Raw genomic sequence first — 24192 nt, 5'->3', positions numbered from 1 at the left:
TCTATTTTTTGTTAATTTCTCACATTAAAAAAACAATAAATTATAATACGACGTCGTTTCAGGATTGTCTTGTTAATTAAGATCCTTTTCTCAAATTGCATCAAGGCTTCAGAAGCTGAATCTTATGAGCAGTCACTTTGATATCTCGTAAGGTAACTCTTGAATCCCTCTCACAATCTGAGAATGTGTTGAAGGAGCATTGGTATTAATCTTACATCCCCACGGGATGGTCCCTCACGTCTTAAAAGATCTCATTGACTCTGAAGCCACATTCAGACATGAAGTAACCACCTATTTACAAAGCTATTTGGTATATATTGAGCTAGTAAGAAAATTAAATAATCATCAGAGTACTCTGTAGTTATTGTTTAATAGACACAAGCTGAAACTTCATGTTTTCCTAAGGATTTTTTTATAAAAACAAGTATCAATCATCCTTAACACATTCCATTTAAGTTTCAATCATCTCAAACAATAAAGCAAGCAAACAAACCAGAATAATAAAAGGTTTTTATATCTTCTTGATCTGGGAGAAGGTTCCTGACTCAGAGAAGTAAGTGCTCTGAGTCCCACTACCTAATTTCACAGCTCCAGGATTGCACAGCTCTATTCCCTGCACAGGTGTGAAAGCAAGTCTTGATGTCATGAAACCAGAAGTGGTTGCAGTAGTAACACCACTCGTATACTGTCTTTCTTTAAGCTTCTTCTCCAGCTTAGCACCAAGTTTCAGCTTACTCGGAACGCTGGAAACTCTCAGCCTCTTGCTCCCACCCTGACCAAGCATCCCATACCCTACACCTAACCCATCCCCAAGCGAGCTCTCTTCAGACGCTACACCAAACGCCACCCTGTTGGAAAGCTTCCTCATCTCCGTCACCGCGTACCTTTCCTTCATTTTCCTTAGCCGCCGACCACCTCTCTTCTTCTTAGCAGTCATATCTGGAACAGGAAGTGGCTTAGGCTGCCTTGCAACACCAGGCTCTTGCAACTTGTCAATCTTCTTCTGAATCTCTTCCCTCAGAGCTTTACCATTAGTCCCCAACGGGTCTCCCCTACAAGCGTCAACCCTAGCTGCCAGAGTAGACTTCCCAGCCAAGAGTTTGATAGCTTGCTTCTTAAATCCAGGAGGAGTGTTTTGAAAAATCTCAGTCTGCTCCAGGTAACCCACACGAGACTGTGTGGTTACAGCAGAGAATCCATCAAGATTCTTCCTCTTCTGACCAAGAACTTGAACGTTACAAGAAGGCATCTTAGCAAGCCCTGACAAGCCTCCAGCCGTAGCCATGAGCTTAGCTGCAACTTTACTCCCCACAACGGCTGAGAGATTCGGTGCTATACATCCCATCTTGGTTTCAACGAAGGCAAGAATCTTCTTCAGCGCGGAGTCAAGCTCAAAAGCTCGATCACACGCCTCTAACGTCTTTTGCAAGACACCTTCTGGGAGAGGCTTCCCTTTAGTGGTCGAAGCAAAGAGTAAAACAGATAAGGGAGTACTTTTTGCCGAGAGACCTTTGAGAGTAACTAGGGTTAAGTCCTTCTCGTCCCCGATCTGTTTCACGACGCTAGCGTACTCGATTGCGTGATGCACAAGCGACTCCAGCTCTGGAAACCTAGGTCTGTATTTGGAACGGATAAAGCCGTGGACGGTGACGATCTCGTTCTCGATATCTACTGTGAGCTTGTTGCAGTCCACGATTAGTTTGTATAGAGGATCGTCTTCTGACAAAGCTCCACACGAATCCTTGCCGAGAGCGTCTTCCACCTTGTTCATTACGTCAGCGTATCTTTGAGTTCTCAGTAGCTTAGAGACGGTGTCGAGGTCATCGTCAGACTTTAGGGTTTCCAAGTCTGACATGTCCATGGAGATATCTTCTCCATAGTTTGGGACGTTGTCTTCGAATCCTGATTCTTCATAGTCGGATAACTCGTCGATCTCTGCGAGGAAAGAATCTTCAAGTTCTGCCATATCTTAATAGTAAAGAGATATCAAAGGGCTTACCAAACGCACGCTTCTAAAAGAATCTCCTCTTCTATAGCTCTTCTTGTTCGTTAATGAATTGTGTGTGTGGGTGTTGATCAGGTTCTTCTTTTATAGCCGTCTTTGTGATTTCCTTTTTCTTTTGTGTTTCCTTTTTGCTTGACCGACAAGTCATTGGTTAGGTCTTTGATAAATAAACGTTTAGTCGGTGAGGTGGCCCAAATGTTTAATGGGCTTTATATTCTCTCTGAGCCCATTAAATGGGTTGCGTTGTTACTACGAACACAATATATATAACAGCAAGTGGTTAGAGATTCTATCTAAGACACAAGTCCGTCGTCTGAAACTTTACTTTCTTCCGCAAATTCTCAGACAAGCAGCATCAAACCCTAGCTCCAGAAACTAGTCATGTCGTCCAAGCAAGGTAAAATCAATTTTAGATTTCATGATTTAAGGTTCTTCTTTTATGTTGTGTTGATTCGTTTGCGAGAAGAAGGAATAAAAGAGCATACTTTGCGATCTGCTAATAATTTTTCTTTGAAAAACAGGAGGAAAGGCTAAACCTTTGAAGCAGCCAAAAGCTGATAAGAAGGAATACGACGAGGTGAACCCTCTTTTCACACCTTTTTAATGTGATTGAAACGCTTTCTGGATCTTGTTTTGATTTGTGTAAAACTAACTTGAATTCTTAAAGTTAAAAGTCACACAATGATACATAAGCATCTCTCTTGCAAGTATAAAGTGTTTTTTAGACATTATTTTTACACTCTCTGACTTCTTGAATGTTGATTCGTGATTACTGCAGCACGATATGGCCAACCTTCAGAAGAAGAAAGACGAGGAAAAGGTGAGTTCTCACTTTGATACTCTTGCTTGTTGTTCATATTAGTCGTTTTTTTTTGGTTTGCATATAGTTAGGTTTATTTTTTTTGCTCCTCTTTTCAACCGAAGATTGTAGTCTACACTAAGAAGCCACTACTTTAGAGAGATTATATGCAGTGCCACTTTGTTCAGTATGGTCACGTTGTCAATCTGAACAATGACACTATGTACCTAGTGGCTTTCAACAAGATGGGGTCATATCACTAACTGTTTGTTAGTTTAGATAATCCATTACCTCTCTTTTTTTTAATTATGGAAATGATATTGATTAGGGTACTATTGTTAAAACGTAAATGTTTGCCTCATTATTGAGAGCCTGACCAATTGTTTTTTTTTTCTTCTAAAATTAAAACAGGCACTTAAAGAACTAAGAGCCAAGGCATCGCAGAAGGGATCCTTTGGAGGCTCTGGACTTAAGAAGAGCGGCAAGAAATGATTCCGTTCTTATCCATGTAGCCTGTCTTTGACAGTGCATATTTATCTACTTGAAAAAACAAAATAATCGTGTGCTGTGTAACTTCAATCATGTTCCTAAGAGAGTGACTTTGCTTCTCCCATACATATATGTTTGCTCTCACCACTTCTTCATGAAATTGAAAATGGTTACTATCCTAATATCAAATGCTGTTTGCTTGTCATCAATGAAGACTCTATAAGATGAGATAACTTAAGACTATAAGGTACTACAGAGGTAGTAACCGAGGGTGACATGTGATTTTACCAAAGAAGTAACGAGTGAAATATATGTACTGCGTAATAGGATAAACAACCTTTCTTAAGTAGTGCATGCTCTAAACGAGAGCGAAGCTGATCAAGAGGGGTTTTAGAGTCTGAAAGATCCTGCTTTCCTTCTTGAACCGTTGATGCTCGAAGAGGTGCGTGGATCAGAGAACTCGTAGTACATGTCTGTGAAAAAGTTGTCAACAATGTCTAGATAGACAGGGCTCCTAATGTTTGAATAGCATCGAAGCGCTTCTTTTACATCCAATGCATGCTCCACGTCTCTGAGATCAACCATGTTGAGATCTTTCATCTTCTGCGCCAGCATGTCACCTCTTCTCCTCGCCTCCTCGAATGGCCTTGCAACCTTTTCTTTCGGTTTCTTCTTATGTTGGCTTTTGTTGATGAGTCTCTCATCTCTGGTATCTGCAACAACCTTGCTCTCACAGGATAGAACGCTGTATGTTTCTTCAGTTTGGGAATCTTGTGGACATGGGTGGCTAAGACTGCATGAGAAGGGGCTCAAGAGTGGAGTGTTGTTGTTAGGGAAGTTGTGGTGTTTACCAAAGCAGACAGTGGACTTGATGCTCCCAAGGCTCTTCCTTAAGAAACGACCAACTCTCTGAATTGATTTCGCTGAGGGTTTCATCATTGTAGCTATTTTTGTCTCTCCTGCTGTTCCTTTATTGAGACGATAACCATATTTATGCAACTCAAGACGAAACCTAACATTCATTCAGTGGCATGTTAGAAGAAGGGAGCTGATATGATATGTCAAAGTCAGACTTAAAGAAGGTGTCATGTGGATGAGTGTCAAGGACACTTTTATAGGTAAGAAATCGTCATCACATTGATAAGCAGTGTTCACAATGGTCCCCAACTTATCGTTGTTGCCACCACTGCTCATCAATCATCATACATGTCAGCTGCACAGGCTTAAATAATTAGAACCAAGCCCTTAATGGGTAAGCCCATGTTTTGAGAGAAGAAAGTGTTGTGCCAATTGGCTTTGAAACTACTACTACGTTTTCTTGAAATGCTTTGATGGTATATATGATTCATTCATTGAAATGCTTTCGTGATCTCTTCACTGTATAAACATATTTAGCAATACTCAACTTAAGATTGGGAGGAGTTGCAACGCACAATCTAAGGATCAGGTTGGTGGTGTGTATTGACCAAAGAGATGTTTTTCTTCTTGCAACTGTTTGAAAGACTGCTCCATTTCCGGAAACGCCGAGGTTAGCAACAGCTCCACAAGGTCATATGCCAACAGTTTTAGACATACTGATGACTGAAACAACAATAGTTAAACAAAATCAAACCCAATTCTTGAGCTCAAGTCTCACAACCTAAAGACAATACTGGAATGTTTTTACCTGAAGGAAAAAGTAGAGATCTTCCGCACATTGTTCATACTCCTTTTGACCCACAAGGCTCACAATAGTCGCTGGAGCTTTTTCTGTGTTCAGGGTTGATTCAAACATTTTATGTGTTAATCCAACAAAGCTTAGATATCACTGATGCAAAAAAGCATTAGGTGACAGGAAGATCATTTACCGATCATCAATTCACGAACGAACTTGGCCCGTCTCTCTGCTTCTTGTTGCTGTTCCTCGTCAGAACTGCTGGATTGTTGCTGCCTTTTTGGATGTTTTGTGATGAATATCCCATCCGGCCATAGTATCTGAGAGGTAATAACCAAGTATTAGTTTTCAAATCTTAACATGGGTTGAAATATCATAGAGGTGTCACTGTTAGGCAATACTTTTTCCATTGCTCACTGTGACTTCCGATGATACCTCACGGTTCAATAGGAAGAGGTTCTCTCACCTGTTCAACCCGTTGAATTCCAGAAGCAACTACAGTTCCCCGCCGCAAAATACGGATTTTCTCTAGTACCCAATCGTCTAATGCATCGCCCATCCCCAGTTGAAGTATCTGTTTGGCAACCCAAAAAGCTTTCCTCCTTGTAATGTGCAAAGATAGATGATCAAAATCACTTAATTTTGTTAACTTAAAAAGAAAAAAATAGTATGGCCCTTGGTTATAAATTGATGTACCTGATCCACCCACCCTCCTGGAGTTGAAAGACAACATCTACCAAGTCTAGAAGGGGTAATGTTAGCTTTGGAGGAACCCACTGCAAGAAATACAGTGTTACAACAAGCACAGCAAGATACAAATACAAGCACTGGCCTCATGGTTTCCCACAATGCAAAAGACAGAATCATCAGAAACAAAACTCTAATGGCTTATGCTACGCGTAGATGTTAACATATACCTCTGTGGGCAGGCCGGTAAAGGCCACTGCATCAGCATGTTGAATACCCTTTTTTAGCCCGCCGTTCTCTTTGTTATTTCTCACATCTGAATCAGACGTCTTGGTATGATCATTTCCAGGAGCTTTCACTTTTGACTTCAGATCATCCACCATAACGTTATTCTTAATATGTTGACCCGATTTCCCATTCTCTGAACTCAGATTTTCTCTCGAAAGAAGAGGACCCGGCGTCACGTTAGCCAAATTTGTAGATACTGCAGAGGTCTTACGGACATGTTTAACTGAAACGATTTTGCTAGTGACAATAAATAACAGAAAACTAGTAGATATCAAAATCCCATTGTGTTGTGAATTACCCACCCGTCAGCGTCTCAATGATCGAGAAGGAGCTTGAGAACGCATAAGTCTGCACAGCAGCAACATTGTACACATTCAAAATCTGTTAGCACTAGTGATCTTTGAGTCAACAGAAGAGAATTTACCTGGGAATCCACACTGAGGAAGTCCCGAACTTCAATTGATCCTGAAATTCTGGGTAGCTGCAGTAGCTTCTGAGCATAGTAGAGAAACGGTAATTCGTAGATTAGGAAAAACTGGGAAATCACTTCAACGCAAATCTTTTCAATTACATGTTGGTTAACGTGAAAGAATAGGCAGCATGCGAAACAAAACTATGTACAAAGCTTCACGCATTAGAAATATCAGCACTACAATATACATAAGCACATAACTTCAGTACATCAAAGCATGCCATACTCTACTTCAGACTAATTTACAGAGTCCTAGCCCACGGTGATGTTTTATGCACGTAAACTTGAGCAATAGCTTTTCAAAAATCCAGAAGTAACTACCAAAACATGAAAACACAAAAGCCAATTCACAGTCGATATACTCATCAAAATAAAAATTCAGTAGAAAACAAAACACAACCTTAGACAAAAGCACCATGAATAAAGCATCAACAGAGACTAAAAACAAGTGACAAGCCGTTTGACCTTGAGATAGTCATCAAGGAGTAGGCATCGCTCTTGGATAACAGGTATGTCCACTCCTGTTGATAGGAAATGCTTTGGCGGTAAATGAAGATTGTACTCGGGAAACACTTTAAGCCGCCGGTGAAGCTCCTCAAAATGTCGAAATCTGAAAATTCACATAAGTAAATATTATTTAAAAAAAAAAACAATGCGCTATCATCAGATCCGTAACAGTAATATTATATCACCTTCTTTTGATAGACCAGCTATGATTACTTTCATCTGTGACAGCGACTGAATACACAGCAAACATCTTAGAACTACTCTTCACAATATTGGCACCCAAAACCTGCGAGAAGAACCTAAATTTATCCATCCATCATATGATTCGTCATTGTCTACAGCTTTATCGGTGTTTGGATGACAAATAGATATTTTACTCACCTCACATCTCAATTTGTCAAAGGAATCAACCAACAAAGAACTTTTAAGGGCATTGGGAAGGTCACTTCCCGCCACTGAAATGTATGATGCAGACGAGGTTGCAGATGTTCCACTGCATGATCTAGCCAAAGAATCATTTTCAGAATCATCGCTATCATCATTGCCAATGTGTCCAGAACGTCTGGATCTCTTCCGGCTAGATTGATGTCTGGGTGCTTGCTCGTAATATTCATCCCCTTTACTGTGTTTACCGAAACGACGACCAGAATTTTCAAGTGGATGGTGTATCCGTGAGACAACAGGATTTCTGTTCGTTCGACCATCCCAGACTCGAGTCCCAGGACTGTTTAGACCTGTTACCGTTTCCTCATCCTCAGATGTATAAGAATGACTACTCTTTGTTTGGCCCTCGTCCTCTTCAGCAGAGGAATAATCTGATAAGTAACTTTCTCTATTTACTACATTATGCTGACTGGTTCCTCTTGCGTTTGCAGTGCCTTCACTCAAGTTTTTAGGCCGTGCATCATCAGCATCGTTGCACGATTCCTTGCTAGACCATCTGGGCGGCACCCGCTCAACAACATTCTCACCTTCCTTCTTTTCATAATTTCTTCCCTTTGCCCACACGCTTTCAAGATGCTCGGGAGAAAGGGTCTCAGTTTTCCTTTGTGACATCTTGTCTAATACATCACCCCATCCCTCTCCTTCTCGATGTTCTTGAAGATCTTTAATATCATCAACCACTTTGGAAGGTAAGGGTAAGGAGTTCCAAGATCGGGAAGACCGAGTGTCCATTGAAAGCAATGGATCTTTGGCCAAATCTGTTACATGCTGTTTATCTGTAGCCTTTTTCCCTTTCTGCTGTTCATTTTTCAATTGCACAAGCTCAACACCTGTGACAGAGGGGTCCAGATATCTAGCAAAAGGATCATGAGAAACTTCCGAGAGATCTTCAGATTGAGAAGTCTCTTTGGCAGCACTAGAACCGTCAGTAGTCTTTATCCTTGATATCACAGCAGCTTCAATCCTCTCATTTATAAACCTGGAAAATAATTTGAGGACCACTGAAGGTGAAATTAACAGGAACAAAACGTGGTCTAAAGAGGTAATAGCTTACCGAGGATTGACTAAATTTAGGACTGGTCGCATCACACAGCAAGCAAGAAGCTCCCTCACGGTATAATGGAAAAAAGCACAGTGTAGATCTTCTGGCCTAAACGTTAGCGTTATGAGTCTTTCCACTATATGCTGAAGAACCTGAAAAATAGAGACCAGAATATAACAACAAACAACAAAAAAAACTTTAACATAACAGGTCGTTGCAACTAAAACTACATTAAACCTTATGCTCGGATTCAGGAGAGAACAATGCAGGGTGCAATTTATCATCAGCGGCCATCACACGTCTTAGTTCTGAGTCACGGTCTTCAAAACTGAGACTTCTCCTTTGTTTCCTCTCAATCTTTCCTTGACATTCACGGAAAATCTCCACACGACGACATATAATATCAATCAGATCCCTGAACCAATCATAAAGTTTAGTTCTTTCGTTCCTTGGAGAGGCAATCATAACCAGTAAAACATACCTCGTCAACAGATCAATGAGATTTACGTTTCTAAACCGCCGTGAAAGCTCACCGAGAACACCGTTAATAACAAAAACCAGTTCCTCAGGACCTTGCTTATCCGCTGTTATCCGAGAGTACCAGAGATCAAGCACCCATTCAGAAATGAGGTGACGAGTGAAGCTATCTATAGCATCCTCAACGACCTGAGAGTTCACTTTGCTTCTCCAGTCAGAGCGTGGAGCGGCTTTAAGGAGTTCAGGAGGTTTGTTCAGAGATAAAGAAGGTTTGCTATTATTGTAAGCTGCAGACTTTCTTTTCATTTCGACATCGAGTGAGAAGTAGCGAAGGAGGATGATTAAACACGCAGCAGCAGGGAGGTTCACCAAAACAGATGAGCTTGTCACTGTGTAAAAAACAAACGTGAATATTCAAATTAATTAGAGGGAGACACGTCAGCAAGTGAGAAAGTATGAAACTTACGGGAGAGGAGGTAGGAGAGTCCGACGACGCATACCACGAGGATTACGATCCGCTTCTTGGCTTCCTCTACCAGGTCCCGAACTGTCGCCGCCTGCTTCTGTGTGCTCATAGCTGAATCAAACCCCCCCCCTATTCCCCTAGGGCGGAAACTAAAGTCTCATTCGAAGGAATACGAGCTGATTTGGGATCGAAGCCTGAGGGAATCGATAGAATCGGCGGAAATGGATTCTCTCTCCCGGTGACGCTTGTTGATTACGGAGGCTTCCTCTCCGGCGAGCGTTCCCGGGAAGTTGTTAAAAGATCTTTTATTAATTAATTATCTCCTCCTCTCTCTTCGTGGTTTGCAGTTTCATTAATCTTTTACACTTGGCAACCAACTCCATGTGATCTCGCGAAGCGTCGAACCCTGGTTCGTCCGCGAGACCCTTGGCTCTTTCGTTAAACTTGATCCAACCACATAATGACGTAAATACCCCTGGCTATTTCGTTAAACTTGATCCAACCAATGATAATGACGTAAATAGCCTTGGCTCTTTCGTTAAACTTGATCCAACAACTAATAATGACGTAAATGCCCTTGGCTATTTCGTTAACTCGATCCAACAATTAAGTATAATGACGTAAATGCCCTTGTCACCGCCTTTCCCTTGATATTATTAAAAATATCGAAATTAGGGTTCATGATTAACAGAGGAGAGCTCTGATTCTGAATCTATGGAGGCTGCGAAAGAGAGAGTCGGCTTGCTTGACAAGATCCTTCCTCCGGCGTTGGCAGACGCCGGCCTCGAAGATTGTGCTCTGCCGCCTGATTCTATTCATGAAGCGTTTCGCAAAGCCGCAGACGCCGTGAAATCGCGCGCGGCGTCGCTTTTCGAGTGCGACGAGGAAGAAGGCGGTTGCGTAGCCGATCCGCGTCCGGGAACGGAGACGAAGCCCGTTCTCGGAGGTTCTGATAGGATCGTCGTAGGCGGGGATAATGGAGGGGATGCTGGGCCGTGTCTAGTCGGAAAGGGCAATGAGAAGTTGGAAGATGCGGTGGTGGTGGCGGGGGAAGGAGGAGAAGGGAAGAGCTGCGGTGATGGTTTGAGAGATCTAGACGTTGAAGGTATTGAGAGCAGTGGGGAGAAGGATCAGAGTGAAGAAGACGAGGAAGAGGAGAGGAAGCCCATTTTGGTTGAAGGATTTGTCTGAAGAGTAGTCTTCACGGTGTTCCACGAGTTGTGTATATAAATAAAGTATTAGACTTTAGCAGCTTTGCCTCTAAAAGTCTGAGCTTTATCACCATTGGCAATGGTGGCAAAAGCTTTTGTATCCCATGTTAAACTTGGATGAAATACGATCTCTTTTTACCTACTTTTCCTGCTTCTATCCCATGAACTATTGATTCGTTTTGCTATTTTGTCTCAAACTAATGGATAGTGATAGCAGGAATGCAGGGAGATAACGGCGCTGACTGCTGATCATAGCAGGCATGTATGTCTCTTCTCTATCTGTTCTTGGAGGATCAAGTCCCATGTTGAATTATATAGTATTATAGTTTGTGTGCTTGTGCTTGTGCCTGTTTCAAACATGTCTTGTGGAGAAGAAACTCTTATTAGCTCTCGGTCTGTCAAAGGCATTTAGAAACATATTAGACATGTGTTGTTGGGAAATTCTGTGTATAGAAATAGATTAATTGCCTTCCCTCTGTTGTTGAGTTTGCTCAGTCTTCGCCTAAAAGCAAAGATGGAAGTTATGATATGCCTGAATGAATGTGCGGTCTTCACAAGTAATGACCAGACGACTACTTACATCGCTAAAAGATTTAGAAAGAAAATATCAGCACCATTGGGTCTCTGGCGTCAGTATGTTCAAAGAGAGAGATGGTAACATTTTGCTAGTGTTAGGGTACACCTGAGTGAGTTAAAGCTTCTCTAGCCTCCATCCACCCATGGCTCCACACCCCAAGTACACAAGATGAGTGATGAAGAAGAAGAGTAACACTTTAACACACCAACACAGGAACATTTTCTGTCTAGAGAAACGAGTTATCAGTGTGGTGCGTTTGTGTTCAGTCTCACTTTCTCCTATCGTAGGATGCGTATTTGCTTGAATTGTTGTTTTGCATATGTTCTTTCTTGACTCAGTTGATGTTTAGGTTCATTGCTCCATGTTTGTTGTCTTCTAATTAATGCAACTATAGGGCCCAATTTTAATATGGATGGAAGGGCCCTACCCTTGTTTATATGCTCTCGGGCCATAACTCACACACGCAAAGGTCGTCTTTACAACACACGTTGCAGTTTGAAGTTTCAACGCTCCTTCACACGCCTCCTCGATCAACAGGCATCTTCCTTGTTGCTCGGAGATTCGAAAGGTTTCATTTTTCAGCTCCAGGTTGATCATCTGAGCTGAGGGCTGACTAAGGCGGGTTTTCAAATCTCTCTCGCTTCCTTCATCATTCACTTTTAGTTCCTAACATTATGTGATTTTGATATGTTGTGTCCACAACATGTTCGACGAAATGCGTGTGTGAAAACTTACTATATTGGATACCATGAAAATTTTCAGGGCAATGGAGAAAAGAGACGAGGATCTGAAGAAGGCTCAGATGCTGGACGCTCGAGCCAGAAACATCAGCCACAACGTTCGCTGCACTGAGTGTGGGAGTCAGTCCATTGAAGACTCACAGGCAGATGTTGCTATTCTCCTTAGACAGGTGAGTGTGTGTTTCTCTTCAAAACTTTCCAAAGAGATATTAGTTTTGATGTCTGCCCCTTCTAATACACCAGAGTTTTGCAGCTGATACGCGATGAGATTGGAGCTGGAAAAACCGACAAAGAGATCTACAGTAAGCTGGAGGATGAGTTTGGAGAGACTGTTCTTTATGCTCCCAAATTTGATATGCAGACAGCTGCATTGTGGCTAACTCCGGTCAGTTTCAGCGGTCAATTAACACTTAAAGACTCCTTACAGAGACGTTTAGTTTTATGGAGTTTTGGTGTTTTTTGTTATGACAGGTTCTGATAGCTGGAGGTACTGCTGCAGGGTTGGTTTACAGTAAGCACAGGCAAAGGACTAATGTGCACATCATGGCGTTGGATCTTATTAGAGGTGTTTCATTGACTCCAAAAGAGAGAGTCACCATTCTCGATCTTCTTATTCCGCCTCCCCCTCCTCCTCAGGGAGTGGCTTCCCGGCTGAGGAGATGGCTGAATCTCCGTTAGTTCCTCCTTAGCTCTGTTGTGCTTGAGTCAGATATTATCGTCTTAGCCAAATAAAACACTATGTGGAAGGAATGAGTACCACACAATTGCCCACAAGAATGATAGACTTAGATATTGAACTAAAGTTCATCTTGTAGTCTCAATTTCTAAGTTTTTGTATGTACGCAGATCGCAAAATATTCCCTGTATTTGTATCTCTTTCTTCAGAGGTTACGAATAAAACAAACCTTGGCTCTCTCCATTCTACTGAAAATTGTAAGTGGCAAGAGAAAACTTGAAGTGAGGTTTTAGAAACTGAGCCCCTGTGATCTCATATAAGAAACGGACTTTACTGCTTAAGCATTTAGGTTTGGTTACATTGTCTAAAGCCCTTTTGCACTTTATAGGTCTTAATTCCACATTATTCACACCAAAGAAACTAACACTTAGTTGCTTGGCACCTTGGGCAACCCTTGGTTCAATATATACAATCTAGTTTACCGAGTATCATGAATCTGATTCTAAAGATTACTTCATGACCAAACAAACTCACTCTTCAGAATCAGGACGACGGCAAATACTTTCAAGTCCCAGCGTTTCCTGTCCATACAGTCAAAACTCAACTTGGTGAATTATACTTCCAACACCTCCCAAACATAAAGGTTGAGATCAAGGCTGTTTACCTCTGTACCGTCAAACTCGTAGCGAACAACAAACACGCAGTTACAACTCCTGTGATCATGAACCCCTCTCTTGATATTCACAACATGAGCATCACAGTACAGTGCTTCATCCTCCCTATCCTGCTCATTAACCACACCCCATGTCTCCATTATTATTTTTAATTCCTTTTGTTGCTAAAGCTTCCATTCAATTAGATTAAAAGTTAAGTTTACCTGAAAACACAGAAGCAGATCTCCAACCTTCACTCTCCCACACTCTGATGGTTCTACAGGAATAGACCGCTCACGCACTGACGTTTGCACGTTCACCCACTCATCGTGTTGGTTGTCGAACCCAGAAAACCGGACACGCACTTCCTGTTGCAGACATTACTCTCAGTTGCAAACAAATCAGCCATTCAGCAAAAGAGACGAGCCCCTTACCAGTTCACCAGTGCGAAGATATCTATAAGTCATGAACGATGCCACGTCATACCTGAAAGACCAGATTGATCACATATATATAAACACAAAAGTATATTACATGCTTGACATTAGGCGTGTGACAAAAGTGCTTAGCCAAACGTTCAGACTGATCATATGCTTCGGTAGCGGCATTGCTTGTTAACAGGTAATATAATACATTCCATGTTTTTTTACTTTGGCCAGTTTTAACAAAAGTCTTGTGCTAAAGAATTGCGCCCAAACGTATGTATGTGATATTCAATACAAGTAAAAGCGCTTACCACGCGTCATCCCTTGCAGATTTAGCCTCAAAAGCGAGATCAGATACATCAGAGGCCTTACCTGTGTACCCAAAAATAAAAATGTTTAAGAGACTAAGGAAGAAGGATAGGCGTTTAATGAAAAAGAATGCACACAAGAAAAGGAAACTAGCCTTTCACTCTTTGACCATAGGTAACAGTTTCAGGACTTCCAGCATCTCTGACACCACCGGGATTTGATAAGTCAACAATCAGCAAAGGGGAAGATGGCGCAGTCTTGAATTTTGGTTGGTTCTGCTTCTCTAAACTCCCCTGAAACCAACCCTGTACCTGAAAAAAAAAACATCATCTCAAACGAAACAAAGGTTACTTCTCCCTGAGCAACATTGCGTTGTAAGAAGGATATAATAAAGAAACGCACTTGTTTCCATGTTATTGATGATTTTCCCTTCCGGTTCACTGAGCAACTTTTGATTCCGACCAAAATTAAATCATGGAACAGACATAAACAGTTAAGACAACATATATACAAATAAAATCTAATTACATAATAAAAGAGGAGTTGCATGATCTCAAAATAAAAATACCTAAAAGAGGAGGCAACAGTTTGACAAAAGTCTTTGAGGAGAGACTGATCACCGAGCTCCTTGAACAGAGTCTCCATGTCTACAATCTTCGCAGATTAAGAAGAGCAATACTAAGGTTCACTACATCGCATGAAATCTCTAAAATCTATGAAGACGGAAAGAAAACAAATATACCTCGGCCAATGTGAAATCGGTGAAATAGTGGGAGGAATCTTCGGGAGCATCCATTATCGAAGAACAAGTTGATGTGCTACTCTGTTAGTAGTGTTTAGAATCAGTGTGTTAATTGATATTTTGACTATAAGAGAGATGAGATGAGATGAGATGGGCCACAAATGAATACTAATCTTCTATATGGGCTTTCTCCTTTCTATATTAGACCCGACCAGGTATGTTATTATAGTATCGTATTTGGGTAGAGTTTGGAATTATTTCATCTTACAGGAGTTTTAAATGATTTTTATTGAATTATATAAAACACACAAGAATTTTATCTAGAATTTTCAAATTTAGATTTTATATCTTTAACTACGAAATCCACCAAAATCTCTGTAAAATGGTTCTTTAGAATATTTTAAAAATAATAATAATATGTTTTAAAACTAAAATTAAAATAACATAACATTTAGGACCAGTCATGGGAAAAATCTAAATGAAACATTAGTCTTACACTTATAAAAATTTTGAAAAAAACTTAGATGTAAATTTCTGAAAAAAAATTAAAAACCCCTAAATTTGTAAAAAAAAAAATTTAGTTAAAATATTTAATAAATTGCTTCTAGCCTTCATCTAAATCTGGACTGCAGGTCTTGGTCACATTTATGAAATTATATTTAAATAGCAGATGATTTGTCTACATTTTGTCCTCGGATTATTTAAATACATCCTCGTAAGTTCATATTTAACCTTTAATCTTTCGGACATTAGATGATTAGTTTTTTAATTAAAATCACTAATGTTAGTATCTAAGCCAATAGCAATAAAGGTTTCGGATGAAATTCCACAAAAGCAGATATAATTGTCTTTCAACATGGGAGACAAATGGTGTGGAAACTCTTCCTTGAGGAATCTTCCTCTTTTAAAACGAGTAATCAAATACTACGATTTAATCAAATATCATATTTTCATCCACGAATGATGTTTCTGCGTTTCCTTCACGACAATGGCTAAAACAAATGTAACTTGTTTTGAACATCATGAAAATTCAGGTCAACACAGCAATATATTCTGCACAAAGAAATAAAAATTAACAGATTAAAAAATAATAATAACAGATGACGCCTCAACTATTTCACATGTTGAACCATAATACTTACATAACAGTAGCACAACTATACTACAAACATTCAAAACCAGAAAACTCAAATCAGTTATTCTATGGATAGTTAGAATACTATCTTAAGATTCGAACTTTTATTTCAGTTCAATAGCACGGGGTCATAGTTTCATAGATATTTAGTGGTATATGATAATTCTCATGAAAAAATAGTTTGTCGACCATTTATATTTATACAAAAAAAGCACTACCTACAGAGGCTATAATTATTTCTCAAAATAAAGGAACTCAAGTCTATACAGTTGAACATTAACGGTTCTTTCTAGAGATTTTTTTGCTGACTTTTCTAAAATCTATAGTTGAACATAACGTGTCTTTCTAGTTTTTTTTTACTGGCATTTCTAAATTCCATAATATCAAAAGTCTCTCAGATTGAAAAAAGGTTTTTGGCCAAAACAAAATTGAAAAAAGTATCTCAAATTATAAAGACTTGATAGATGGGAAAAGTAGTTGACAGAGAAGAGTTTCTAGTTGTATTAGACAATTAGTTTCCAAGGAAACTGAACGTGTGCCGTTAATACGATTAATCAAATATCATACTTTATTTAATAACAGCTAATCCTCACTTCGGCCTCTTCATTTATCTCCCCGACAATAATGGGAGGCCCGTGATTTCTCCCATGCAAGATTCGTTTATTTATGTATCGTATCAACATTTTTGGAAAAATAACACATAATCGTCCTTCTAGAAAGGTGAACAATATAAAAAGAAAAATCTTTCTTATAGAAATAAAACATAATAGTTCGTTGGTTAAATAAACGTGCTCTAAAATATTTTAAATGTAGTTGACAAAGATGGCAAAGAGCTTGAGCGGCGATCTGACCGAGGTACAAAACAGTTCATAGCTGTCATTCTCGTGGTACAGTTCTGTTACGGTTCTGCATTGTAATTAGTTCCTTCACTCTCGTCTTATCATTCCCACTATCAATCATGTTTCTAGTGCGTTTATATAATTCATGAATCTTTAAAAGTAAAGCCACCTTTCTATAATAGTTTACAAGAGAAGGTGAGGCAAAGACAAAAACAAATAAAGCCAAAAAAAATTAGCAACCAGGCTTGACCACCAACTACATCATTTGGCACCGGAGTCATCACAGACGTATCATATCAGATATTTTAAGTGTGTATGATTGATTAATTTTAAGCAGCCTTTACCGCTCCCACATGGATCATATTCTGTTAAAAATAGAGGTTCCATACTTCCATTATCACATAAATTACTAAAATAATAATAACTTTAATGGTTCAATCTATTGCAGATATTTTATTTTATTTATTTTGTTTAAAATAAAGTGTTCAAAAGCAGCGTATGAAGAACCAAAGGTAGACAACATTGACTTGTCAAAGTCTTTACTCTTCTTCCTATTTCAATTTAGCAGACTTGGACAAAGTCATTGCTGCTTTTTCCTCGAAGGATAGTAAATGACCATTGGCCGTGTTGCTTTATGCTATTTAATATCTGAATTTGATGTAGGAGGAACCAACCATCTTCTTTTTTCTCATCTCTTTCTCTTACACTCACAACCATAAGCCGTAGTGTGAGAAAAAAGAAGAGGAAGAAACATCGAACAATCAAGAACCAGAGATGGATTACGATCCAGCTCATGCCATGAGCAGAGGAGGTAGCATGCGGCAAAGCATAAGCCGTAGCGTGAGCAGAGCAAGCAGAAACCTCGAGGACATATTCTCACCGAGCGCAAGAAGAACCAAGTCAACCAACGAAGACGAAGAAGCTCTCAAATGGGCAGCCATCGAGAAACTCCCGACGTACAGCCGTCTCCGGACAAGTCTCATGCCCGCGCTAGGGGAAGACGACATCTACGGCAACCAGATCCTCAACAAAGAAGTCGACGTCACCAAGCTCGACGGCGAGGAACGTGCGAGGTTCATCGACGTAGTCTTCAAAGTCGCGGAGCAAGACAACGAACGGATCTTGACCAAGCTCAGGAACAGGATCGACAGAGTTGGGATAACGCTTCCGACGGTGGAAGTGAGGTACGACCATTTGACTGTGAAAGCTGACTGTTACACGGGTGATAGGTCTCTTCCTTCGCTTACTAACACGGTGAGGAACATGGGAGAGTCTCTTCTTGGTTTGGTCGGGATCCATCTTGCAAAGAAAGCGCAGCTTACGATACTTAAAGATGTTTCTGGGATCGTTAAACCTTCGAGGATGACGCTTTTGTTGGGTCCTCCCTCTTCGGGGAAGACAACCCTTTTGTTGGCTCTTGCTGGGAAGCTAGACAAGTCTCTTGACATCTCAGGGGAAGTAACTTACAATGGTCACCGCCTCAACGAGTTTGTTCCCATCAAAACATCTGCTTACATTAGCCAGAACGATCTTCATGTCGGTATCATGACCGTTAAGGAGACTCTTGATTTCTCTGCTAGGTGCCAAGGCGTTGGTACCCGTTATGGTATAACTCATTCAACTATTTTATTTTATTTTTTAATTATTTTGTCAAGATAACAACTTTCTTGTGTGACAAGTTATGTAGTCTAATGTTATCTACTATGGCAGATCTATTAAACGAACTGGCGAGGAGAGAAAAGGATGCTGGGATTTTTCCTGAAGCTGATGTTGACTTGTTCATGAAGGCATCTGCTGCTCAAGGCGTCAAGAGTAGTCTCATCACTGACTACACTCTCAAGGTTAGCCCCTTTCAACCTTAAACACTTTTTAAAGCGTGTAAAGTCATCTAGATTGTTGGATTGGTTCTTATAATTATTAAACATAGCAGATGAATCTTCTAGTATATTGGTTTTGTTATAATACTAATGAAGGTTCTTACTAAATGTTTGATGAAACAGATTCTAGGGCTTGACATATGCAAGGACACTATAGTTGGAGATGACATGATGAGAGGTATCTCAGGAGGTCAGAAGAAGCGTGTGACAACCGGTGAGATGATCGTCGGACCAACTAAAACGCTGTTCATGGATGAGATATCCACAGGGCTAGACAGCTCCACAACTTTTCAAATCGTGAAATGCCTGCAACAGATCGTTCACCTCACGGAAGCCACCGTGACCATATCTCTTTTGCAGCCAGCTCCTGAGACGTTTGATTTATTCGATGACATAATCTTGTTGTCGGAAGGACAGATTGTGTACCAGGGACCTAGAGACCACATTGTTGAGTTCTTTGAGAGCTTTGGCTTCAAGTGTCCTGAAAGAAAAGGAACTGCTGATTTCTTGCAAGAGGTAAAATACACATGTTTTTTAAAATATAATATGAATAATCTAGTTATAACTAAACTAATTAAAATATTGTAATATTTTATATATTCTTACAAAAATATATATTTTAAACTATTTTTTTAATTAGCGAGTTAGCCGATACCCAAAGTTTAAATTTGGTCAATCGGCACCCACTTCGAAAAATAAGCTTAATCCGCACCCGACCTGTAGCGGGTCAAATGGAATGGGACCGCATATAATGACTCATATTCCCAGCACTAATATCAATGACACATTACGTGTGGAACAGGTTACCTCTAAGAAAGATCAAGAGCAGTATTGGGTGGATCAGACCAAACCTTACAGATACATTACAGTGCCGGAATTCGCCAGCAAATTCAAGACGTTCCATGTTGGTACCAAGCTCTCCAACGACCTATCAGTACCGTTCGATAAATCAAAAGGCCACAAAGCAGCTCTAGTGTTCGACAAGTACTCAGTGAAGAAATCAGAGCTGCTCAAAACCTGTTGGGACAAGGAGTGGATGCTCATGAAGCGAAACTCCTTCTTCTACATCTTCAAAACAGTCCAAATCATCATAATCGCTGCGATCTTGTCTACTGTCTTCCTCAGAACAGAGATGAACACAAGGAACGTGGCAGACGGAAACATGTACATGGGTGCATTGCTGTTCGGTTTGATTGTCAACATGTTCAACGGTCTTGCTGAGATGGCTATGACGATACAGAGGCTTCCCGTGTTCTACAAGCAAAGAGATCTTTTGTTTCATCCACCTTGGGCATACACGCTTCCTACTTTCTTGTTAGGAATCCCAATCTCCATCTTTGAGACAACTGCTTGGATGGGGGTGACGTATTACTCAGTAGGATTAGCACCAGAGGCTGAACGGTTCTTCAAACAGTTCCTCATCATATTTCTGATCCAACAAATGGCTGCTGGGATATTCAGGTTCATTGCATCTATCTGTAGAACCATGACCATAGCTAACACAGGTGGTATGCTCGCTCTACTAGTCGTGTTCTTGACCGGAGGTTTCCTTCTTCCTCGCCGTGAGATCCCGGTTTGGTGGAGGTGGGCTTTTTGGGCTTCTCCACTTTCATACGGTTTCAATGCCATAAGCGTCAATGAACTGTTTGCTCCTAGATGGATGAATAAAATGGTAACTCTTCCGTTACTATTTTTTTATAATCATAACAAAGTAAACATTGCAAAAACCCTCATGTTGTTGTTGTATACATGCAGTCTTCCGACAACACGACGAGGTTAGGGACAACGTTGCTTAACATGTGGGATGTGTTTGATGATGAGAACTGGTATTGGATAGGCATTGGAGGCTTGTTTGGTTTTGCTGTCCTCTTCAACGGTCTTTTCACACTTGCACTTTCTTATTTAGACCGTAAGTTTCCTTTTCTAGTGTTACTACTCCCACCAGCTCATAAAAAAATACTAACTATATATATCATTACAACAGCACTTGGGAAGCCACAAGCTATACTCCCAAAAGAAGAAGATGAATCCAAGAGTAAGTACTCATCTGTTTATACAATAACACATACATATATATATAATGAAAATTAACACTTTAATATTACAAAAACAGAGGATATTCCAATGGAGAATGTGAGCACCAAGAAAGGAATGGTTCTTCCTTTCACTCCACTAGCTTTGTCCTTTGACGATGTTAAATACTTTGTTGACATGCCTGCGGTAATCTTTTTAAACACTAGTTTTATTATTATTATTTTTTTACAAAGTGAAAAAAAAAACTCATAAAAGACTATGATGATGCAGGAAATGAGAGACCAAGGAGTTCAAGAAACAAGACTGCAACTACTAAAAGGAGTAACAAGCACGTTCAGGCCAGGAGTGTTGACCGCGTTGATGGGTGTGAGCGGTGCGGGGAAGACAACCTTGATGGATGTTTTGGCCGGGAGAAAAACAGGAGGATACATAGAAGGAGACATAAGAGTGTCTGGTTTCCCAAAGAAACAAGAGACATTCGCTAGAATCTCTGGTTACTGTGAACAAACAGACATTCATTCACCACAAGTTACCGTAAGAGAATCACTTATCTTCTCTGCTTTCCTTCGCCTTGCTAAAGAAGTAAGCAAAGAGGAGAAAATGATGTTTGTGGATCAAGTGATGGAGCTTGTGGAGTTGGTGGACTTAAAAGACGCCATTGTGGGTTTACCGGGCGTCACTGGACTTTCAACTGAACAGAGAAAGAGGTTAACAATCGCTGTTGAGCTTGTGGCTAATCCTTCAATCATCTTCATGGACGAGCCTACTTCAGGGTTGGACGCTAGAGCAGCTGCCATTGTGATGAGAGCTGTAAGAAATACTGTGGATACAGGGAGAACTGTGGTCTGCACCATCCACCAACCTAGCATTGATATCTTCGAGGCGTTTGATGAGTTACTACTAATGAAGAGAGGAGGACAAGTGATCTACTCTGGTCCTTTAGGCAGAAACTCTCACAAGATTGTTGAGTACTTTGAAGCTATTCCCGGAGTGCCAAAGATTCCTGAAAAGTACAATCCAGCCACTTGGATGCTTGAGGCTAGCTCCCTTGCCGCCGAGTTAAAGCTTGGAGTTGACTTTGCTGAACTCTACAAGTCTTCTTCCTTATGCCAGTGAGTAAACATAACATAACAATTTTTTTAATTTTATTTTTAATACCAGGAGGTTCGGGCCGAAACCCCGTAACTAACAATATTCTATATGTGTTACATCCATTCTTACTAACATATGAAAACTATTGTCACAGGCGAAACAAGCAGCTGGTACAAGAACTTAGCGTGCCACCACAAGGAGCATCTGATCTCTACTTTGCTACACAGTTTTCACAGGACACATGGGGACAATATAAATCATGTCTATGGAAGCAGTGGTGGACTTACTGGAGATCTCCTGACTACAATGTTGTCCGGTTCATCTTCACCTTAGCAACCGCTCTTATGATCGGTTCTGTCTTTTGGCAAATAGGAGGTAAGAGATCAAACGTCCAAGACCTGACGATGGTGTTAGGAGCAATCTATTCAGCAGTTATATTCGTTGGAGTGAACAACTGCTCAACGGTGCAACCAATGGTGGCAGTGGAACGTACAGTGTTTTACAGAGAAAAGGCAGCTGGAATGTACTCAGCTATACCATATGCTATCTCCCAAGTGACTTGTGAGCTACCTTATGTCTTCATCCAGACCACTTACTACTCACTTATCGTCTACGCAATGGTTGGATTCGAGTGGAAAGCTTCCAAGTTCTTCTGGTTCCTATTCATCAACTACACTTCTTTCCTCTACTGGACTTACTACGGCATGATGACTGTCTCCCTCACACCTAACCACCAAGTTGCTTCCATCTTTGCATCAGCCTTTTATGGTATCTTTAACCTCTTCTCTGGCTTCTTCATACCAAGACCTAAGATTCCCAAGTGGTGGATCTGGTATTATTGGATCTGCCCTGTTGCTTGGACCATATACGGTTTGATCACCTCTCAGTATGGTGATGTTGATACTCCCATCGCTTTCCCTGGGGGTCCTCCTAATCTCACTGTGAAACAGTACCTTAAAGACCAGTATGGTTTTGAGTCAGACTTCATGGGACCTGTTGCGGCTGTCCTTGTTATCTTCCCTGTCTTCTTTGCCTTTGTCTTCGCCTTCTGCATTAGGACTCTCAACTTCCAGACTAGATAAACCCCCAGCTCTGTGTTTATTCTTGGTGTTAAATATTTGTTGCAATAAAACTCTTTATTCCCTTCTTTTATTATTTGTGATATATAAGTATATCAGTATATGTTAACTACCACATGAGTTGTTCTCTAGTTTTATCATCTATATTATTAAAATTAAAGTATTTTTTCGGTACTATTTGGAAACATCGATAGCAATATAAAAATAATTGTTTATAAACATGGAATTCAATATAAATGATAATTCGATATTGATCTGCGCATCCACACGGATATTTTGGTCCTTACATTTTATACATTGATATTTATTTTTCATAATTAGTGTTATATATTTTAGATGTGTCGTAATATAACTAATTATATTGCAATGACATAGACCGAATCAGATAATATGGTTATTTTGATACAAATATCTGAAACCGTTTCAAATACATTTGTTATTTAGATATTTTTAGGTTCATATACATCATAACCGAACTCATCCAGATCTAGAAAGACCCAACTCAAAACCCACATATAAAATTATAATATTCAAGCGGAGCTTAATGTCAACAAAAAAAATGATACTCGAAAGGAACAATCCGTACCTAAATGGATAGCCAATGTTCATGCCTAACTATTTTTATAAACTAATAAAAAGGACTATGTCTATGTGTTTGACTAAACTAAGTGAAATATAAAGAGTTTTTTTGTTTAATAAAATAATTATATGGAGTGAAAAATTAAGTGACAATAAATGTAATATTTTTTTATTATTTTGATTTAAGTTATTATTTTATTCACGAAACATGACTTTGAATTATGTTTTTGGCTACATAATTTTCCACCAATTGAAACTAAAATTAAAAAAAAAATAGTAAAACAAACTCAATCGAAATTTTAACCATATGTAAAACCCAGTTATTTTACATTTTTGATTTTATAATTGGCACAAAGTTAATGTTCAAAACTAATAAATAAAAATCTGCACTATTATTATTATGGTAATATAATCAATGATTTTATGAACTCTTACAGTAATATAATTAATGAACTTGTTAAACTGAGTGAAATACAAAAAAACAATTAATGTAATTGTATTAATGAAATTACTAAAAGGACACTATATTTTCTTGTATATTGTTATCCATGTTTTCAAACAATTCTCATTTATACTGCTATCTATGTTTCCAAACAATTTCAAAAGGTATTTCAGTTTTAAGAATACAGATTGTTTGGAAACATTGATAGTGTATGAGACTTCTTTGTTGAAGATTTGATTACCGTATTGCCAAAAACACCACATTCATACTACTATTTTTATATTTACACTAACCACTTTTACCCTCACTTTTAAAGAGGAAAACGACATTTGAGTGTAGCCATGTGTCATCACCAGAATAATTTTCAGAATCTTTAAAAATAGGTTGGTTCATCTAAATATGTATTATACTTTTAAATTAACTAATCGATTAGTAATGCATAAAAATATTCT

General features: G+C 39.6%; 8 protein-coding genes across 12 annotated transcripts; 4 read left to right on the top strand and 4 right to left on the bottom strand.

The window, feature by feature from the left end:
• Window positions 1-425: 425 nt before the first annotated feature.
• Window positions 426-2024, bottom strand: LOC103872318 (U4/U6 small nuclear ribonucleoprotein Prp31 homolog). Its single transcript, XM_033273181.1, has one exon. The coding sequence runs from the start codon at window positions 1964-1966 to the stop codon at window positions 512-514; it is 1455 nt and encodes a 484-aa protein (XP_033129072.1). The 5' UTR covers window positions 1967-2024; the 3' UTR covers window positions 426-511.
• Window positions 2025-2243: 219 nt separating this feature from the next.
• Window positions 2244-3482, top strand: LOC103872317 (translation machinery-associated protein 7). Its single transcript, XM_009150664.3, has 4 exons — window positions 2244-2402; window positions 2527-2582; window positions 2784-2825; window positions 3216-3482. Exons 1-4 carry the CDS (start codon window positions 2387-2389, stop codon window positions 3294-3296), a joined length of 195 nt encoding a protein of 64 aa, XP_009148912.1. The 5' UTR covers window positions 2244-2386; the 3' UTR covers window positions 3297-3482.
• Window positions 3483-3515: 33 nt separating this feature from the next.
• LOC103872316 lies at window positions 3516-4371 on the bottom strand. Its single transcript, XM_009150663.3, has one exon. The coding sequence runs from the start codon at window positions 4314-4316 to the stop codon at window positions 3684-3686; it is 633 nt and encodes a 210-aa protein (XP_009148911.1). The 5' UTR covers window positions 4317-4371; the 3' UTR covers window positions 3516-3683.
• A 201-nt stretch (window positions 4372-4572) lies between these two features.
• LOC103872315 lies at window positions 4573-9740 on the bottom strand. Of its 3 annotated transcripts, none has more exons than XM_033273179.1 (15): window positions 9331-9735; window positions 8869-9253; window positions 8625-8802; window positions 8400-8539; window positions 7283-8324; window positions 7087-7187; window positions 6860-7004; window positions 6347-6415; window positions 6225-6270; window positions 5865-6118; window positions 5644-5723; window positions 5414-5549; window positions 5141-5267; window positions 4960-5042; window positions 4573-4874 (listed from the first exon to the last, which is right to left on the bottom strand). In XM_033273179.1, exons 1-15 carry the CDS (start codon window positions 9437-9439, stop codon window positions 4737-4739), a joined length of 3033 nt encoding a protein of 1010 aa, XP_033129070.1. In that variant the 5' UTR covers window positions 9440-9735; the 3' UTR covers window positions 4573-4736. The 3 variants fall into 3 exon arrangements, with proteins under 3 accessions (XP_033129070.1, XP_009148909.2, XP_033129071.1); XM_009150661.3 differs by having other exon boundaries at window positions 5865-6145; window positions 9331-9732; XM_033273180.1 differs by lacking the exons at window positions 4573-4874; window positions 4960-5042 and having other exon boundaries at window positions 5349-5549; window positions 5865-6145; window positions 9331-9740.
• Window positions 9741-9894: 154 nt separating this feature from the next.
• LOC103872314 lies at window positions 9895-10726 on the top strand. 2 transcript variants are annotated; one of them, XM_033273186.1, is made up of 2 exons: window positions 9895-10607; window positions 10638-10726. In XM_033273186.1, exon 1 carries the CDS (start codon window positions 10045-10047, stop codon window positions 10519-10521), a length of 477 nt encoding a protein of 158 aa, XP_033129077.1. In that variant the 5' UTR covers window positions 9895-10044; the 3' UTR covers window positions 10522-10607; window positions 10638-10726. The 2 variants fall into 2 exon arrangements, with proteins under 2 accessions (XP_033129077.1, XP_033129076.1); XM_033273185.1 differs by having other exon boundaries at window positions 9896-10601; window positions 10632-10726.
• A 251-nt stretch (window positions 10727-10977) lies between these two features.
• LOC103872313 (cytochrome c-type biogenesis CcmH-like mitochondrial protein) lies at window positions 10978-12775 on the top strand. Of its 2 annotated transcripts, XM_009150659.3 has the most exons (4): window positions 10978-11736; window positions 11881-12028; window positions 12112-12243; window positions 12330-12775. In XM_009150659.3, the coding sequence occupies exons 2-4, from the start codon at window positions 11885-11887 to the stop codon at window positions 12534-12536; spliced, it is 483 nt and encodes a 160-aa protein (XP_009148907.1). In that variant the 5' UTR covers window positions 10978-11736; window positions 11881-11884; the 3' UTR covers window positions 12537-12775. The 2 variants fall into 2 exon arrangements, with proteins under 2 accessions (XP_009148907.1, XP_033129075.1); XM_033273184.1 differs by having other exon boundaries at window positions 10978-12028.
• Window positions 12776-12844: 69 nt separating this feature from the next.
• Window positions 12845-16588, bottom strand: LOC103872312 (protein SAWADEE HOMEODOMAIN HOMOLOG 1). Its single transcript, XM_009150658.3, has 9 exons — window positions 14664-16588; window positions 14490-14575; window positions 14324-14369; window positions 14076-14232; window positions 13924-13984; window positions 13622-13673; window positions 13412-13555; window positions 13199-13318; window positions 12845-13115 (listed from the first exon to the last, which is right to left on the bottom strand). The coding sequence occupies exons 1-9, from the start codon at window positions 14715-14717 to the stop codon at window positions 13065-13067; spliced, it is 771 nt and encodes a 256-aa protein (XP_009148906.1). The 5' UTR covers window positions 14718-16588; the 3' UTR covers window positions 12845-13064.
• A 480-nt stretch (window positions 16589-17068) lies between these two features.
• LOC103872310 (ABC transporter G family member 35) lies at window positions 17069-22882 on the top strand. The gene is made up of 9 exons (XM_009150657.3): window positions 17069-18243; window positions 18348-18478; window positions 18638-19030; window positions 19317-20186; window positions 20270-20423; window positions 20499-20549; window positions 20628-20734; window positions 20819-21660; window positions 21795-22882. The coding sequence occupies exons 1-9, from the start codon at window positions 17412-17414 to the stop codon at window positions 22720-22722; spliced, it is 4308 nt and encodes a 1435-aa protein (XP_009148905.2). The 5' UTR covers window positions 17069-17411; the 3' UTR covers window positions 22723-22882.
• Window positions 22883-24192: the final 1310 nt, after the last annotated feature.

The sequence above is a fragment of the Brassica rapa genome, chromosome A06, assembly GCF_000309985.2.
Source record: "Brassica rapa cultivar Chiifu-401-42 chromosome A06, CAAS_Brap_v3.01, whole genome shotgun sequence".
In the NCBI taxonomy this organism is placed as follows: domain Eukaryota; kingdom Viridiplantae; phylum Streptophyta; class Magnoliopsida; order Brassicales; family Brassicaceae; genus Brassica; species Brassica rapa.
The sequence above is the reverse complement of the archived record's forward strand: the minus strand, read 5'-3'. Positions and strand labels throughout refer to the sequence as shown.

Excerpts from the sequence above, each read along its gene's own strand:
- LOC103872310 (XM_009150657.3), top strand. The coding sequence starts at position 17,412 with ATGGATTACGATCCAGCTCATGCCATGAGCAGAGGAGGTAGCATGCGG. Across the intron at positions 19,031-19,316 it reads CTGCTGATTTCTTGCAAGAG|GTTACCTCTAAGAAAGATCA; the intron begins GTAAAATACACA and ends CGTGTGGAACAG. Across the intron at positions 20,550-20,627 it reads AGAAGAAGATGAATCCAAGA|AGGATATTCCAATGGAGAAT; the intron begins GTAAGTACTCAT and ends TTACAAAAACAG.
- LOC103872317 (XM_009150664.3), top strand. Across the intron at positions 2,583-2,783 it reads ATAAGAAGGAATACGACGAG|CACGATATGGCCAACCTTCA; the intron begins GTGAACCCTCTT and ends TGATTACTGCAG. Across the intron at positions 2,826-3,215 it reads AGAAGAAAGACGAGGAAAAG|GCACTTAAAGAACTAAGAGC; the intron begins GTGAGTTCTCAC and ends AAATTAAAACAG.
- LOC103872315 (XM_009150661.3), bottom strand. The coding sequence starts at position 9,439 with ATGAGCACACAGAAGCAGGCGGCGACAGTTCGGGACCTGGTAGAGGAA. Across the intron at positions 6,146-6,224 it reads GATCATTGAGACGCTGACGG|TTAAACATGTCCGTAAGACC; the intron begins GTGGGTAATTCA and ends AAATCGTTTCAG. Across the intron at positions 4,875-4,959 it reads ATCTCTACTTTTTCCTTCAG|TCATCAGTATGTCTAAAACT; the intron begins GTAAAAACATTC and ends TTGTTGTTTCAG.
- LOC103872318 (XM_033273181.1), bottom strand. The coding sequence starts at position 1,966 with ATGGCAGAACTTGAAGATTCTTTCCTCGCAGAGATCGACGAGTTATCC.
- LOC103872316 (XM_009150663.3), bottom strand. The coding sequence starts at position 4,316 with ATGAATGTTAGGTTTCGTCTTGAGTTGCATAAATATGGTTATCGTCTC.
- LOC103872313 (XM_033273184.1), top strand. The coding sequence starts at position 11,867 with ATGAAAATTTTCAGGGCAATGGAGAAAAGAGACGAGGATCTGAAGAAG. Across the intron at positions 12,029-12,111 it reads TTGCTATTCTCCTTAGACAG|CTGATACGCGATGAGATTGG; the intron begins GTGAGTGTGTGT and ends AGAGTTTTGCAG. Across the intron at positions 12,244-12,329 it reads CTGCATTGTGGCTAACTCCG|GTTCTGATAGCTGGAGGTAC; the intron begins GTCAGTTTCAGC and ends TTGTTATGACAG.
- LOC103872314 (XM_033273186.1), top strand. The coding sequence starts at position 10,045 with ATGGAGGCTGCGAAAGAGAGAGTCGGCTTGCTTGACAAGATCCTTCCT.
- LOC103872312 (XM_009150658.3), bottom strand. The coding sequence starts at position 14,717 with ATGGATGCTCCCGAAGATTCCTCCCACTATTTCACCGATTTCACATTG. Across the intron at positions 14,233-14,323 it reads CATCAATAACATGGAAACAA|GTACAGGGTTGGTTTCAGGG; the intron begins GTGCGTTTCTTT and ends TTTTTTTTTCAG. Across the intron at positions 13,116-13,198 it reads ACGAGTTTGACGGTACAGAG|GAAACGCTGGGACTTGAAAG; the intron begins GTAAACAGCCTT and ends CTGTATGGACAG.